General features: G+C 40.3%; 1 protein-coding gene across 1 annotated transcript; it reads left to right on the top strand.

The window, feature by feature from the left end:
* Positions 1-1,087: 1,087 nt before the first annotated feature.
* On the top strand, positions 1,088-14,064 carry BORA (BORA aurora kinase A activator; the record flags this gene model as incomplete). The annotated part of the gene is made up of 11 exons (XM_084273714.1): positions 1,088-1,243; positions 2,347-2,453; positions 3,940-3,985; positions 5,459-5,540; positions 6,131-6,196; positions 6,954-7,010; positions 8,271-8,488; positions 9,821-9,974; positions 11,016-11,620; positions 12,025-12,156; positions 13,915-14,064. 11 exons carry the CDS (start codon positions 1,088-1,090, stop codon positions 14,062-14,064), a joined length of 1,773 nt encoding a protein of 590 aa, XP_084129840.1.
* Positions 14,065-18,360: the final 4,296 nt, after the last annotated feature.

The following is an 18,360-nucleotide window of genomic DNA, read 5'->3' as shown; positions in this document are numbered from 1 at the left end:
AGCTTCTGGAGCCGCCCGGTGCGGGCGAGGCAGCACTGCCGGCAGCCACCTCCCGCCCTTGTGGCTTTCTGTTCCCCGACGTGCCTTCCCCTTCTCTTAGGGGTAACGCGAGGGCTCCGAGGGGCTCCCGGGGGGGATAGATGCTCCTTTCAGTACCCGTGTTGGTACCTCCCTGTTTCTGAAGTGCCCAGGTGCCGGTGTGTATGATGAGTTGCCCCCCTCCCGCCCCCGGACCGCAGTTGGCTTCATCGCCGTTGCGTTTCTTCTGGTGGTTTTGTTTGGGCTTTTTTCGTTGTGTTTCGGTGCCCTTTCTTGTCTCACGTTTGTAGGTGCTGGGTTTTTCGGTTGTTCTTTGTATCAGCCTTATTTACAAGCTTCACATGTCAGTGGGTCATAGAATGGTCGGGGTTGGAAGGGACCCCAAGCACCACAGAGTTCCAACCCCCCTGCCACAGGCAGGGAAAGCAACCTGCAGGCCTGGAGCTACACAAGGTTGCCCAGGGCCACATCCAACCTGGCCTCAAACAACTCCGGGGCTGGGCCATCCACCACCTTCTCTGGGCAGCCTGTTCCAGCACCTCACCACTCTCTCTGTAAAAAACTTCCCCCTAATATCCAACTTAAACCTTCCTTCCTTTAGCTTCAATCCATTCCCCCTTGTTCTGCCATTGTCTACCCTTTTAAAAAGTTGATTGCCCTCCTGTTTGTATGTTCTCTTCAGGTACTGGAAGGCTGCAATGAGGTCCCCCCGTAGCCTTCTCTTCTCCAGGCTGTACAAGCCCAGCTCCCTCAGCTTCTCCTCATAGGGGAGGTGCTCCAGCCCTCTAATTATCTTTGTGGCCCTCCTCTGAATCCTCTCCAACAGTTCTACATCTTTCTTGTCCTGTGGGCCCCAGATCTGATCACAGTACTCCAGATGGGGAGGTCCAAGCCTCAACTTTTTTTTAGTCTTTTAACAGTTCCTTAAAAACGATTGATCATCTCCTGCCATCTTTGATGTTACCCTAAAAACTGAAAGTTATAATTTCCTTTTTTAATTTTTCCCCTCTGTGTTTCCTCCTCTCTTTTCTAGGTGTAGCTCAGTGTTATGGGTGATACAAAAGAAGCGAAAATGCAGATAACACCAGAAACTCCGGGGCGAGTCACGGTCCTGAATCCTTTTGAAAGTCCCAGTGATTATTACACTCTCCAGGAGCAGATTGTCTCCAGTCCTTTGGTCTTTAAATCAACAAAATCCTCATCTGTAAGATCTGTTCTTTGGCTGCGTAACTGTACAGTAGTAGGAATGCCTTTTAAAAGTGTATTTTATTTAGTGGATGCTAACATACAGAACTGTGGAATGCTTTGAGTTAGAAGGCACCTTAAAGATCATCAAGTACCAACCCCCCTGCCATGGGCAGGGACACCGCTCACTAGACCGGGCTTCTCAAGGCCCCATCCAACCCAGCCCTGAACACCTCCAGGGAGGGGGCATCCACCACCTCCCTGGGCAACCTGTGTATATACTAAGCCAAAAAGTTCTGGTTGCATTTGGCATGTCTTCTGATTACAGGAGTATGCTGCTTTTAACACTGTCACTTTGTCCACCTTCCTGATGTGGGGTTTTTTCTTTAGGTATCAGGCATATGAGTAGATTGGTGCTTGTGTATATACATATATGCACCCACAAAGTGCCAAAACCAGTTGAAAGGAGATAAAGAATAGTTGTTGCATGTGGTGCTCTTGTCCTACTTAAAGTGAAACAAAACTAGTTGGCTGGATGCCAATAAAATTTAAATCCACTTGTATTTTGCAGATGGATATTGGAACAGTATTTTGTATTCAAGTGTTAAATAAAGGGGTGAAGCTGTTTTGTTTCAGAACTTGGTTTTGTTGTGAACTGTGCATGGCGTTACGGGTGAGACTTTGTGTGATGCATACAGGGCTGCAACTCCTCATGTAGAGGTGAAAGGAAGGCTGCTCTGATATTTGGGTAACTTGGATTAGATATGGACACTGGGTTTTCATGGGAACCGAATTTTGGTTATGGCAATCTGGAAGCAGTTAAATTTTATCCCGAGTTCTGTCTTTTTAGTAGATCTGTGCTCAGAAATTGAGCTCTTTGTAAATATTAGCTATAACCTTCCACTTTATCTTGTAAATCATTGTAATATCACTACCAGGATCAAGAAGCCTGTTTTACTTGCTCTCTTTTTTTAAGTAGATGTAAATAGAAACTGTTTTGATTGCCTTTGACCAAACCTATGTGGAAGTTATGATTGTGTTGCTCAATTGAGATTTATCCTCCAGTTTTATTTTCATCTTTTTCAACTAGCAAGCATTAAGATGTCTTATTTTTCTTTTTAGACACCAGGGAAATTCCGATGGTCTATTGATCAGCTTGCTCTAATAAATCCTGTGGAAATTGACTCGGAAGATGTTCGACGCCAGGCAATGTATTTGAGTTGTGCAAGGTAACTTGCCATCTGGTTTTATGTGGTTACCTTTGAATACTAGGACACTGTTCTTTTGCTTTATTGGCCTTTCAACACAGTGTTAAAGACTTCTTATTTAAATCTTTTAACATAGATTTTTATGTGTCCCTGATGTAGATCTAATATTGAGATGAGGCTGCCTCTGTCTCGCTCTTTTTAATGTTAAGAACTGCTGATCTGCTCTGATTGCAGTTTGGAAGACAGCCAGATCAAAGAGGTCAGCAGAAGCAAGAAAATGTCTTGCTAATGATTATTGCCAACCTACCTTTCTTGGTCCTTGTCACTGCACAATTTTCCCAGAGTGTTCAATACTGAGATCTATGAAGTGTTTTCTTGGCTCCCCTTTTTCTCCTTTGGAATCTGAGGTTGTAAAGATCCTTACTACTCATGGTCCACTATGCATAAATATATGATGATTTTATGCTCTTTTTTTATGCAATAGCTGAATTTTATGAGGACAGTTGCACAGAACTATTGCTTTAGCATCATCTAGGCAGGCATAGTTAAGGTGGGATGTCCAAGTACTGCAGATCTAATCAAAGTCTGATTACCATCAAAGGAAGAGCGCTGTGAGGGGAAGCTTATGTTTAAATAAGTAGATCTACATGTGTTTGTGTCCTTAATTATATCTGTTATCTGACTGATTTCTAAAATTATTCAGGTATACTAATTCTTTGTGATTCAGCTAAGATAATGATTATTGAATGTTTTCAAAGCTTATGAACTACATAAAGTAACTAAAGGTGAGACTTAAAGGTGACCTTTAAAGGAAGTATAAATGTAGAGTCTCACATGTTATTAGGAGATGGTTGAAGTAACTGCATTTAACAACAAAAAAAGAAGGTTAAAAGCTGTATAAAGGAACGTGGTAATGGATTTTTGCTGAAATACACTAATGCATCCAGAACTGAAGAAAATATGTCAGACCAACTATCTGAAAGGGAGAATCCTGTGCTGGGAAAGGGGTCTGTGTCAGGAATTTGAGTATGCAAACATTGTGCAATTATCTTGCGTTGCCCTTTTCTTCCTTACAGCTCAGGTTTTCTATTTCTGCTCATCTTGCAGTGAGCTTCTGTTACGCCTAATCTCGTGGCAATTCTAATAGTAAGATCTGTTAATATGACAAATTCAATATAATGAATTGTTTTGGAAGATCAATTATGTTTGGGTTTTTGATCAGATAAAAGTACTTGCTGATAAAAGGAGTAAATAGATTTGCAAACCTGTACTTATAAATAAGTACCTTTTTCAAATGAACTAACTCCAGTAACTGAGCAGTAGATTTATATTTAAAAATGTATAGTATGAGATTATTGTACATAACAGCAAAAACATCATATTTGGGGTTTATTGCAACTTCATTTGTAATATTTCTCTCTTAGGCATCAGCAAAAGATTACATGGTTGGACTTTTTTTCTAATGTGCTGGCTTTGATAGTTGAGTTGTTTTTCATTTGTTACTTAGAATTGATAAGGAGACAGAAGACAGACGGCAAAAAGCCATTGAGGAGGTAATAAAACTTTCTGTACTCTCAAGTGTTGATTTGTTTTAGCTACATACCTAGACAAAGATCCACATCTATTATAGGATTTCAAAGCCCAGAACCATGTTATATTTTTCTGGTGAGTAAGAAAGTAATTTTGTATCCTCACTCCCTGATGTTGTAGTAGGAATCCACATGGTCTTTTTCTTCCCATATTCTTTCACACACCTGTAGGTCAAACCAGCAGATTTTTTCTTTCATGTTGCTTAGCTACTGAGAATGTAGCTGTAAGTTAGCTCTTACAAATAGTTAATAATTATTTTTTACCTTAAATTATTTTGGGGTTTAAAGTAACTGTTAGCATTAGGTAGCTTAGTTTCTCTTATTGTGTTCTTAATGTATCAGAACCTTGAAGACTTTCTTCTGGTAGTTTGTAATTCTTCCTGTTCACTTTTCATTTTATTCGTTACTCCACACTTGTCTAGCAGAGAACAAAAAGCAGGGTTTCAAGTCTTCACTATAGAAATCTTCAGTATTCTTTCAATTCACAATAAAATACAGTAAGACTCTGACAGGCAAGTGTTCCTTAGTGAAACGCTTAGTGGCCTTTTTATTTTGTGTCATGCTGTTACCAGTTTCTGTCCCTATAAACAAAAGCTGCTTTATGGTTCTATAAAGGTGCTGTGTAATTAACCTGCAGCTAAGATTCTCTGCTGTTCCAAATCAGCATTTAAAAGGATATTTCTTCTTTTTGGGGCATCAGATAATGGATTATGCAGCTGAACATCAGGAAACAACGTCTCTGCTAAAAATTGTGCCTTTAATATTTTGGCATTCCAAGCTGGTTTGTTTTTTCATTTGCTTGGAGTCTTGCTGTTACTGTGAGAACAGGACTTGCAGTGTGCTTCTTGAAGCTCTATAACAGCGTTCATCTGGAATGCAACGGTGACAGCAGATAGTATTTCTGGTTCAAAGAAAAAGACTGAAGTGCTGGTGTTTCACTGCTACCCAGTTTAGTCAGATACAATGATAATATTGCCAAAAAGCCTCAGTCTGCCACTTCTTTTACCATTCCTGCAGTGTCTCTTTAGACCTTCTGCAAAATACCTCATTTGTAAAAATGCAACAATTTAACAAAGTAGTTTTTCAACTACTGTGCACTAAGTATGGTAGAGGTAGTTTAAATTTTTAATGAGTGTTGTCTTTTGTACAGTTTTCACTCTGCAGACTGAAAGAGGTATGGGCTGTAAAGAACATGGGGTCTTCTTCAAATCAAATTGTATTTTATTTAATCTTTCTGGGCCTGAAATAATTAAATACATTTTGGGCATAAGTGATGACTATCTTTGTAGGTTTGGGGGAAGGAAGAGTTAAAGTTTTTAAAATACAGATCTGTGAGCAGCAAAAGGTATAACTTAATTTTTTTCTTGTTCAGAGTACTAATCTGAGAGTCTCCAATTTTTAAAAAGGCTCAGATGGATTATTTCTATTCTACTCTAGTTTTTCACAAAAAGACTCATAGTTCCTTCTCCTTGGATTGAACATGAAGGCAAGCAAGTTTCTCAGATTAATTCAACTAAATGTAAGTTACTTTTGTGTGTCCAGCCACAATTATCTAGTTTTTAGAGAAATTATCAACTAGGGGATTCTTGAATAAATGTGTGTATTTTTGCAAGATTTGGAAGAGGCTGAACTATTAAAATATTTTATCAAGGAGATGCAGCTTGTGGATCTTTAATTGTTTGTTGTAAAATCATCACTTCTTGGACAAAGAACATCCTAAAAGCGAAGTATGTGCTGAAAGTAAAAGGTCTAATGTGTTCCTGAACTTCATCCTTGTCTTCAAGTCCAGACTGCATGATTTTCTGGGAATGTGTTTTACTTGAGCACAACCTGTTTGGGTAGTCTGGGTTTGTTTAAAATCTCTGTAATGTAGAGAAGGCTGCAGGAGGAAAGATCTGGGCAAAGTTGATGCTAGTTCACTGGGCTTTGTTTGAACAGAAAGGTGCTGAAGTTCTCTTAATCAGCTATAATGGTAACCTTCCTAATCTCTCCTAAACATTGATGTGAAAATTTTATTCAGTTGTGTTAAATATTCTAAGTTACTGCTGCTAGATTTCAAAAATGTATATGCAAGTCATGCTTAAATTGAAGTTTATACCTGTTTTACAGCCATAGACCTAAATAACATCTCTCCAATTGGAAGACAGCTACCTTTGCACTCTGGGAAAACCAATGGTGGGTACTTTTACCAGTGTCTGAAATTACAGGCTTTCTCTAAAGCAAAATAACCCATTCTTTAATCGCTATTTAACTTCAAAAGGGACTGGGTTTTTTTTTGTTAACATTCTTGTAGAAATAATTTCATATGGTACCATTAGTTTGGTATCCATTTCTCATAGTACTTTAATTCTTTTATACCCCTCCATATTTTTCCAGAAGTAAGAACTGAAGTCCTTTGTAGAATGCTTTTTCTCCAACTCAATGTATTTACTTTTTCTGAATTGAAAAGTGAATATAAGCTTTAGGTTTGCAGGTAAATTACAGTTTCAAGAAACCTTTAATGTGTTGGATCATTTTGGATTAGAGAATCTTGATTATTTTCTCTACCAAATAAGTAGCAGAAATCCTAAGACATCTTTTAAACTATTTAATTTTAGATAAACAATGTATTTCCCTGGGGTATTTTTAAGATCTTCCTTGCATTTTCCTTTTGAATCCTTCCTTTCTTCAGAGAACTCTCCTCATTTAAGAATGTCTCTCTAGAGGCTTTTATATTACAACCCTTGGGTTGTTTGGGGTTTTTTTACCTCTAGGCCTGAGTGTGCTACATGTAGTGTTGCCAAATCAGAATCCTAGCTTTTAATTAACATTTTCTTATTGCAACTGTGAGTGAAACAGCTTGATTGCAACAAGATTTGAAAGTGAATTTTTGTTTTTACAGTTGTACTGAAAGATCTCTGCAAACTAATTTTGTTGGTTTTATTCATTGCAGCTGCCTGTCAGACAGTACTGTCTTTGCCAGTGGATTTTAATTTAGAGAAAATACTAGGTATGTCACGTAATACCCAAACTTTATTACAAATGTCTGAATAGAAAAGAAAAACCTAATGAAAATTTTAAGTATATGCCCTAAATAGACATTTATTGCACGTTGCATGGGATGTCTGACTTAAATGATATGATTTGAGTGTAGACATAAGGATAAAAGAGGAGGGATACTGAAGGCAGCTAGAAACTGAGTAGCAATTCTGAATGCAAAAAAGGCAGTCAGAAGAAGATGCCTCCTGCCTCCCCAAATCGAGCAGTTGTTTAACTTAGCAGAGCTGTTCTGGCCATGGGGCTCGTAGCCTGACCTTGCCTCAAGCAAAGCTACACTATAATTTAGTGCTGTTCATGTAACTGAAGCCATGGTGGTGACCAGAAGCTGCATGGTGTCCAAGGAAAAACAAAAAAAAAAAGCCATCACCACTCAGTGGGGAGACAAGAGTCCAAATTAACTGTCTGATGATAATTGCAGTACCAAGCAGTTATCTGCCAACTTCTCAGGCAAGGGGGCTGAAGAGTCCTGTTCTTGCAACTTGTGTATGGGAATAGTGGGTATGGCCAGCTCAGAGCTGTGTGCTCCTATCCCAGTAGTGGAGCTCACAACCCTGATTGTGGGTCTTCAAAGTTAAAACAGAAAAACCAGAACCATATCTATTGCTTTTGTGTTTCATCTTAACAAATGAAACACCAATGCATACTTCATAAGTTCCTGGGGGTTTTTTTTCTGCAAGATATATCCCTTTAGAATAGAAAAAGAGGAAAAAGCTAAAATACCCTCAGCATATTTTAATGGGTCTTTAACATCTGTATGCTTTTCTACTGTAAACTGCTAACTGCTTTGATTGTCTTCCAAGTGGAATCTGGTTTGCCTTTGGCTGTATCACAGTGACCATCAAAAATCATATGGGAGACCTGAACAAGGATCTAGGGGTTTTTTTTGGCTAGTGTAATAGCCCCTTTTTCACAATTCAAATATGAAGAATAATACAAACTTGGGGGAAAAAATCTACCAATATTTCTGGGTTCTCTTTAAATGCAGACTTTATTAAAGGATGATGTGCAGTAGTAGACCTTTGGTAGACAGTGGAGGTTTTGTAATGATAAGTGGTCCTTTGGGATAGGTGCCTAAATCAGATTAATTCATTCCTCTATTGGTAAATTGGAATGACTGTTTTAATTTAATTATATATTGTCTCTATAGTGGAAGGGTTTTTAAATTTTTTTCCTTGCATGCTTATTGGAAATAACTTCTCCACCCTTCTAGGTGAATATTTTAGAACTGATGAATTTGCAGATCAGTCTCAGGAAAATCTGAGCTCTTCATCACTCAGGAGAAAGCTATTTTTGGAAGAAAATGGAAGTGTTTCTGGGTGTTTGTCCCCTTCCCTGCATAGTCCGTGTTGTAGTCAGCCACTTGGAGTGCTCTGTTCAATTGATATATCTCCAGTTCGGTGCAGAAGCCCTCTGGAAACATCTAGTTCAGTAAGTAGCCTGTCTTGGGCTGGATGGGCTGGGACTTGGCTGGGACTTAGCTGGCACAAGAGTAGATCTGAGAGCAAGCTGTACCAACTCTTGTGTTCTAACAGACTTCATGAGATGAACAACCATCTACAGCTGCTTTATGAGAGAGTGGGTATTTGATCAAAATTGTAGTGTGGTAGGGTTTTTTGTGTTGGGGCTTTTTTCCCCTCCTTGTGAGCAAAAATGTCTGGAAAGAATACATTCCTGACTTTTTATTACATCAAATTATTATGCTGTGCTATTCTTTTTAATAGAAGGAGTTATGATTTAATTTTCTTTTTTGAAAAGGAAGTAGGAATTGATATGTACATAAGACTTTCTGAATGCATGTTGAAACCTTTTCTTTTTTAATAAACTGAACAGTAAAAGACCATTTTAAGTCCATGAGGTGCCATCTAAAATACTATTTCACATGAACAGGTGATGCAGTTATTTCCCTTATAGCTCATAAACTCATTTTGGTGGGAGAAAGGACTTGTAGATATTTAAATGCAGTGCTAAATATGCTTTTTTTCCTTTTCCATTGACCAGAGATTTCTGATGAACAGACATTTGTTACCTTAGAGCATGGAACATAATGTCTGTTTTTTTAAAATTAAGCAAGATGAATCTTATTCCCAGGTGGACATAGCATAGCTAAACTGGTTTAGGTGGTATGGTTTAATTAGTTTAGCAGATGAAGTGCATGGAAAGAAGGTACCCCAGCAAGGGTATGGCTTAAATATTTATAAAGAACAGTCCTCACCAGTAACCTACAACATAATTATACTGCTGGAAGTCATTTTTTGTAACATACTCTTAAGCAAGATCACAACTGCTATTCTTTTTTCTTAAGAGAACATATTTTGTCTGTTCCCAAGGTAAATAATTCAGATAATATGGATTCCATTGCAGCATAAATAGTGGCTGAATTGTCAGGAGTAAGAAATACTCGACTGTATACACAAATGGCATTAATTCCCTGTTTTGGCTTTTCCCAGTTCTTAAATATAACAGATATTATAGTCTTAGTTGATACTGCATGACAGTCTGAGGCTTGAGTCCATTGCTCTGTTCCGTTTTGAAGGTGTAAAGTCCAAGAGAAGAGTTGCAGCTGGAATATTTAAGGTAAACTAGTGATAGAGATGGTCATTGCACAGTTGTACAGGATTGGTTTTCTTCAGTGCTGCTATATTGAGGTTTTTTGTCAGAACAGTTTTTACATATACACATCAGTCAAAGTTCATGTTCTAAAAAATGCTTTTTTTCCTTTTTTTCCCCCTTTTTCTTTTTTTTTCTTCTTTAAACCTGAAGGGTCAGTTTTCCTCAAGTCCTATTCAGGGAGGAACAAGGGCTTACAGTCTTGGAAGCATAACCAGTCCCACGTTTCCAGAGAGGTCTCCTGCACATAATGGTTCTCCTGCTTTTTCACCAATTGCTTTTCATATAAGAAAGACACCCCTGTCAGGTATGGTGTAATTGTATGTGTATTGGTCTTTCTTGACTGATATATTTTGATTATCAAAATCGCTGTGTTCTTGCTGGAACTTTCTTCTGTTTGGAGGCAAGTTGCTGTGCCTGGCAGACCAGCAGTTTCCTTCCGTATGACACGTTTACTGTTTAGAGATGAAGCATCTTAATGGTGTGAAGCAATAAAGTGTATTTGCTTGCAAAAAAACCAACGTGGGAAAAATGTTTTGGAAGAAGGAATTGAGACCTAGCAGGAATGGGAAATAAAAGATTAATCTAGTGTGAGGAGAGGTTTTAAAGCCATTTACCTGAACTAGGTCAGCTCACAATTCTGGTTTAGCCTGTCCTGAAGTGTTTTAATTGTGCAAAGACGGTTTAGCTTGAGTTTTTGAGATCATGTGATCAAGATTATTTGAAATAAAACTGACTAGTGAAGAAATCATGAACATTTTGTGCCCTCATTTCTCTGGAGACCGTTAGTATTCCATGTTTCTTCCATTGCCTGGAAACATTTAATGCCATGTTTATATATGGCTTTGCTCTGATGGACCTTGTGGTGTTTCAGCGCTGTTATATATGGAGAATGCATAGGTTAAATTTCTTGAGAGTTTTAGTGCTACCCATTTTTTTATTTTAAAAAAAAGTCATAGAATGCATGTAACTAGATATATATATATTTAGAGGCTACAGAACCAGCCTCAACACATGTTTCCCATGAACAGTGTGTGGTATTGCTTGCCATTTAAAAATGCAAGAGCTCTGATCCAACATGCTGTGTCATAGGAAACGAATATGGTGGTAAAAATGGGGTAAAAACTTGCTTTTACCATCATATACATATATATCCCTTGTAGCCAGGAAGTGGTGCTCTATGAGAGACTATATAGCTGGGTATAATTATCCAAAGGACTACAGGGTTTTGAGGATGATTTTTAACTCCATATGATATCTAATGCAGTGACATCGGTTTTGTTTTGGGTTGGTTTTTGATTTTTTTTTTTGTTTTTGCTTGCTTGTTTTTTCTCTCCCCTGTGGACAGACCAAAGACCGTTTACATTTCGTTCCCCAGATATTTCTTCCTCCTCGAACAGAATGACACCCCCGAGTACGCGGAGCCCGTACGTCGACGGTTGCTCTCCAATTAAGAACTGCTCCCCGATGAGGCTTGGAGCCTGTAGAGGAGCCAGCCAGTACCAAACCTCCGTCATCAGAATACCAATTGCAGTTGAGGATCACGGCGAGGGTGAGGAAGATGAGGAAAACGCTTCTCCAGCAGACGCTCGGTTCCCGGAGGCGGAGAAGGGAATGAGCTTGTGCCAGCCGGACGGTGACGCGTTTGCCCGTGGTGCGCGTCTGGTGGTGGCGACTGTCTCCATCGCGCCGGATCACTCGGAAGCGTGTCATCAGAGGCTGTCGGCCTTCCGTGATATAGAAGGCTCCAAGGAAAACAACACCGTAGATATGGCTGACGCAGCTGAAGTGTCGGGGGAGCACACCTGGATGAAGGAAACGATGGGCAACGGCAACGCACCCCTGACCACCAGCTTTATGACCGGGATTACGTTCAGTATTGAGAACTCCCGCATGTGCATGTCGCCTCTTGCAGAAAGCAGCGTGATTCCTTGTGACAACAGCAGTATTCAGGTAAAAAAAGTACACGTTTTAGTTGGGTTTGCATCTCCCCAGAACTGAGCTTGAAATACTAGCTTAGTGAGTGTACCTTTGTGGAAGTAATGGGCTATTTTCTCTAACTGGATGTGGCATTGCAAGTGATGCTACAATGTTTATTCTCCACCCCCCCCCCCCTCCCCCTTTTTCCTCTCTCAGTGGAGTCAGCACAGCAATAAAAATTGTGATGTACAGTAAAAAGTTTTACTTGATCCAAACTAATCCTGACAGACCCGTTTGCAGTCTGCTTTTGCTATTAACTGATGGTAGTTGGTTTGCTGGATTAACTTCTGTTAATCAAATGCGAGGTATGAGAATCCAAGGGGTCTATTGGTGATGGATTTGCAGTACGTTTTTCAAGCCCTGCTTCTTGATTTCAGGTGGACAGTGGTTATAACACACAGACTTGTGGAAGCAGCATCATGGATACTGCGGGGGCTGAAAACAGTTGCAGAGAAAACGACGTGAACACGAATGTGTTTCAGAATAAATCTCAGCTTCTTAGAACGAAGGTAGGGGTCAAACGGTGGTACAGAGCTGACAGGCTTCCCATCTGAAGCATCCATCCTGTTTTGTTTGGGTTTGGGGAGCCTGAGTGAGGGGAGAGTCTGTCAGGTGATAACAGAGAGCACATGAACTGTAGCATTTGTTTAAGTATTATGTTGAAAACAAGGAATAAATGCAGGACCATTACTGTAAGCTGGCAATAGAGTTACTGTGTTCTGTGACAAAGGCAAAGGTGATTTCAGAGGAAACTGAAGCATGACCATGAATTGGTTGGAAGGCTGCACATGCCTTCTGATGTGTTGTAGTCTGTCTCTTATTTTTGTGTCTGCTGTTCCTGCTCCTTTTTTCTTTTTTTAACTAATTTTTTATATGTGTGCCAGTGGAGAAAAAGCCACGCTGTTTTAGGGAAAAATCACCTGCAGCTTCTTTTCCTAAGTGAGCCTCAGGTTTCCTAGCACATGCCTGGCACGCTGACCTGGTGAGGAACTTTCTGGTGAGGCATGGACTGTATTTGATGCCAAGCCCTCTGATGATCTAGTTTAAAACCCAAAACAAAGTACAGAAGACAAAACATACCTAGCAAGGCTCCTCATCTCGTGACTGATGGGAGGGAGTTGTACTTCTTCCAGAGAATGGGAAACAAGGCTGACTTATTTGGAGGAGAAAGCAAAGATCATCTCCTCTCAGTAATTATGGTCTTACTGTCTCATAAATTTAAAAGTTTGTGGTCTACTACCTGTCTTAATATCTCCCACCCTGTGCTTGGTATTGGTGAGGCCGCACCTCAACTGCTGTGTGCAGTTCTGGGCCCCTCACTACAAGAAGGACATTGAGGTCCTTGAGCGAGTCCAGGGAAGGGCAACCAGGCTGGTGAAGGGGCTGGAGGGCAAATTATATGAGGAGCGGCTCAGGGAGCTGGGGATGTTTAGTCTGGAGAAGAGGAGGCTGAGGGGAGAGCTTATGACTGCCTACAACTGGAGGAGGTTGTAGAGAGGTGGGAGGTGGTCTCTTCAGCCAGGTGACAGGAGATGGGGAAATGACAGAACAAGGGGAAATGGCACAAAGCTGTGCCAGGGCAAGGTCAGATTAGATGTCAGGAAAAAATGTTTCACTGAAAGAGTTGTCAGGGCCTGGCACAGGCTGCCCAGGGAGGGGGTTGAGTCACCAACCCTGGATGTGTTTTAAAAAAGGGTAGATGAGGTACTTAGGGATATGGTTTAGCATAGGATGGGAACAGTTGGACTTGATGATCTTAAACGTGTTTTCCAACCTTGTGTTTCTGTGAATATCCAACCTGTCCTAGAGACTCACCAGTGTCATGTCTTCTCCCACTGCCAGTCTTTGAATTGCCAGATCCTGACTTAAGCCCAGCTTTCCATTTTGGACTGGCATTTACATGTGGAAGCATTAAGTAGTTCATTGAACTCTCACAACAGAGCCCACAGAGAATGAAAAGGGGGGAAAAAACACCCCACCATGGACATTGGTGGCTGAAAGAATCCACTCTGGGTCGTTCAGAGTATGTGTGCTTTGAAAGGAGGTTCTTCCTGAAGGCACATCTCAAAGATGTGTGCAGAGAAAACACTATCTTTCATTTCTTTTTTATTTCAGAAGGGGAGAGAGCAATGGGAGGCTAAGGTACTAATTGCAACTTGTATTTTCAGATAATAAATTTGGATCTTGTTTCTTTTGGGGATTTTTTTTTTTTTTTTTTTTTTTTTTGTGGAAATGGTTTTAAAATTAACTTTTCCTTATTAACCTAGGAATGTTCTGGCTTAAACCACAAGGACAATCAGTTGCTGACAGCAAAATCTCCAGAGAAGCAATCCTGTTTCCAGAAAATAAACACACATAGTACAGTATTTGGTCAAAATACAACTTGCAACATTTCTACCTGGAAACATAAAAATTAAAATCAAAGTCAGGGATTTCACCAAAATGGTATGTAGCTTTCTGATGGAGAATGGGAATGGTGTCTTCTAATAAATTTTTATATATAATGACCTCAGTTACTTGGACTATACATACTATTTTACTGTTTTAAAGCAAATGTGATAAATTGTTTGGTATATGTTAAGGGAGTTTATAAATAATGTGGGGTTTGTCAGGACTTGTTAAGAGGTTTATTGGTGTTGGTATGTGATCCATTGGACAATTAAGGCACCTAGTCTTGGTGCAAAGGAACCATAGTGTTTTATCAGAATCGTCCTCTCTGAGAGAAGGCTCGTTTGGAAAGTTTGGATACAACTTCAGCTTCAAGAGGAACACTGTAGATAGAGCAAACCTTGGGTAACCTGCACAGTAGTGAATATACCTGCAAAAACATCTGCATGTTAACAGTCGAGTCCCAAATCCACAAGGAAAATTTTTCTTAGGAAGAGAAAGGAAAGGAGCATTAATTTTGATTTGGATTGATTTTTCCCCATGATCAGCTGCAGGAATACTACTAATGGTACCAAAAAGAGTCAGTGGACAGAAGATGATTGTTGGAGGTGTGATGAGTGCAAGGCTGGGGTAACAGGAGAGGGGTGAGTGTCCATCAGTATCAGACTAAAGTGACAGGGATCGAACTCAGCTGTGACGTTCACAGGGAAAGGATAAAACTGTGGTGTTCCAGAAATGGGTCTCTGGAATACCTGTATCAGGCAACTCCTCTTAATTAAGTTTTCCTTGTGAACAGTGGCATGAAAATGCCATTCCAGTTATGGAAACTACATACTTTTCCCACAATTAAAGATAAAGAGTTTAACTCTCTTAGTAATAAAGTAAGCTGCATATCACAAGCAGGCTTCTAGCAACTCTTTGGTCAGTTTTATCCTTTGTTAGACAGAAATCAAGGACAAGGACCAGTGATAGAAATCTCTTATTAGCAAAACAGACTCTTCTCTCTAAACAAGCAGTTCTTACTCTTAAAATTGCATTTTGCTTTACCACATACTGAAGTAAGATGTACTGTTGGTTACATTAAATTTAAATGATGTGGTGGTGTTTTGATAGTTGTGTTAGTACTCACCTTGAAGCTGACTGCCCGTCTCCACCAGTGTCTCCTAAGAACCCTTGTGTCCAAATTGATGCTCTGGTACCCTTTCAGAGGAACTTAAGGAAAGTGCAGTAAGGTTAATTGGTCTCAGTGCATCATTAGGAGAAGGGTGCAGCCATCCTTCTATTAAAATAAACCATTATATTTTTGCTTCCCTTTAAGGTTTAATTCCCAATAGTGTTATGTCTGCTTGCAGAGGTTACCCAAACACCTAGATAAGCGTTTGGAAGCTTTACTTTGCACGACACTTACTTGTTGCAATAGTAATACAAAGAAACTTTTCATAATTTCAATAAATTCATCACTGAACAGAAGTACTGCATTGAGGAGGGTCTGGAAGCCCAGAACTCCCTGTGGCTAATCACATGGGATTTGGTTAAATTTGATTGTTTAAAAGAACCTTTTGGAATTCATAAATGTGAAGGGCGGGGGGAGGGGTGGAACCCGTAAGGTAAAGTTGTAGCCCTAGTGACTAAGAGGGGAATAAGAGATGAGAGTAAATGTTGAGGTTTCAGGGCTCTGGATCCATTTTCATGCATGTTCCTGGTGAGGTTGTTGCTCTGCCTTTTCACAGTGAGAATCTCCATTCCCTGGATGCTGGAGGGAAGTTCTGCTTCCTGTTCCATTCCACAGCCCAGGGAATGGCTCTGTGCCAGGCAGATACAGGTACCTGGCTGATGAGTGGCTACTGGCACTCCTGAGCCTCAAGTGGCCTAAATTTAAAGGCAACTGACAACCTTTTATTTTAAGAACTCAAAAGGGGGTGTGTGAAGGGTACTGCAGAGCATTACAGAATAAAGGGTAGTGCAGAGCATTACAGAGTAAAGGGTATTGCAGAGCATTACAGAAAAACACCTTGGACCTGAGACTTGTGGGCGTGTTGTATGGGTAGTAAAGCTCTTGAAGTGTTTTCATGAATAACTGAGCCGTGGCGGCTTTCTGAAACATACACCTGAGGACAGAGGCAAACTTCTGTATCATTAACAAAGCACAATTTGGTTCTAGTTCTCATATTGAAAAAATAATAGTTAAAAAAACCCAGAACACTTATTTTTGCTATACATGGCATGAAGTACTTTTACTTCCATACCCGATTGGCAGCAGCTGAAACACATCCTGAATTACCTATTTGATGATCTTGAAACAGTGCCCTGCTAAAGAGCTGGAAATAGACCCTGCTGGTAACTTTTAGGGGATGGATTTTGTCCAAGTAGAGAAAAAATTGATACTTCTGGAAAATGAATGTGTTGAACAGGGCGCTGAAAATGTTTGTAGCTGTAGCTTGGAAGGTTTGTAGCTCAGAAGCAAGACCCCACCTACCTGAGATTTAAAAGTTGTGACCTCATGATAACTCTTCAACAGTAACGACTTGAAAGGATGAGTTTCAGATTTACAGACTGGACAAAGGATTTATTTTTGCAAGTGTGATTACTAAGAACAGTCATAATGTTAATGTAAAGGGGAACATGAGAAGCAGCATAGTCCAGTTAGGATCTGCTTCTGAACTGTTTATTTTTTCATTCTTTATAGTATGTTGAGTGATTTCAAAGCCTTCAGAAATAAACAGCAATCACTGAAATATTTAATTGTATCTTGTATTAAGTGTTTTCTTAAAGTGACAGTGGGAATGGGTGAATGTGAGGGTTAAGGATCTCCATGCAATAACTTGCCTGTATTTTCTGTCCTGATTTATAGCCTTCAATCAGATGGGAATTATTTATTTTATGAAAACTGCATTTTTTAAAAATTACATTTGTGTAATTATTTTGTTGAAGAAACGTACTGTGCAAATCATTGTGGGAAACATTTGTCCACTCTGTTCTCCTAGTTGTATTTGATGCATTGGTTGGCACACGTTGCACAAGGCGGTCGTTGTTTACATTAAATTAACTTCAGTAACTTTAACAAGAGTCCTTTAACATGTGTAACTGTAAATTGAGTAACCAAACACAATAAAGGCACCTCTTTCACACCTTGATTTGTATTATTTTATGTGCTAAGAACTCACTGTGTCTTTCCCAGTGTTGCCTGTAACTCAGCTGGGGGGTGTTGGGCCTGGGGAGTGGAGGGAGGGGAGTAGGGAAGGGGCTGGGGAGGCTTTTGCTCTCATACACAGTGTAATACACAGTGTGATGCCAGGGTTCTGCACATCCTTCTTTGAAACTAAGTTTCTTGAGGTCTTTCTAGACAGCTGGTGACCGGGTTCATACATCTGTCATGGGGTGTAGGGTTCTCCTACTGCAGTCACCTGTCACACGTCTCCTTTTGAGGCCTTTTATTAATACCCACTTTGTAAGTCTGATCCAGGCCCTTGCCCTGCCAGCACAGGGAGCTGCTGAAGTATTGCCCAGTGACAACCATGTACTGACCACTACACCAAGACACCCTTGAGGAGTAAGTTCAGGAGCTGTAACTCTGAAGATCTCTTGAGGAACATCTGCAGGGGGTGGGATGGCAGTTCCTTGGCTTGGAGAGCTGAGTTGGCATCAGCAGACCTGCTGTAGGGGTGCAGAAGCTACACGAACTGCCCCAAGGCCAGGCAGGCTCAAGGTTGGTTTATGGAACCACCCTAGTAACCCCCTCTCCTTGGAAACTTGGTGCTGAATTGCCACTAACTCCAGGAGCAGAAGTTACTTCGGTCCTCCCAGCACATAAACAGTCTTCCAACTATAGAGACAGGGGCTGTATATTGGCTCTAACACTGCAGTTGAAGGCACAACAGCTTTGGATTGTGTTGTTACCCCGAGAAGTCGAGCTAGGAATTCTACCTTGCCAGCATCCTGGCAGCACAAGCTCGAATGGTCACCACAAAGCTTGTCATTACACAGAACTCCACCAGTAACACAAACGTAACTGGTGGCTTCCAGCTCTTTTTTGAGGCAGTTCAGCAGAAATGACTTTAGACTGCTTTAAGGTGCACATCTATGGTATATAGCTTCTCTCTCCATGAGCATATGTAGAGACAGCTAACCTGGTGTAAGAGCTGTACCAGAAGGAAGTCAGTATAAGTCTCTGGAGTCTGTCCTATCTATCTATCTATCTATCTATCTATCTATCTATCTATCTATCTATCTATCTATCATAAATCCTGGTAGTGCTCAGGAACAGTCACTGGCCGTTACCTCCTTCAGTTCCAGGGCACTAGGAGGAATGCACTTGGAGATGGGCT

The sequence above is a fragment of the Gallinula chloropus genome (genome assembly GCF_964237585.1).
Source record: "Gallinula chloropus genome assembly, chromosome: 1".
NCBI lineage: Eukaryota > Metazoa > Chordata > Aves > Gruiformes > Rallidae > Gallinula > Gallinula chloropus.
This window is presented reverse-complemented; position numbering and strand designations above follow the sequence as displayed.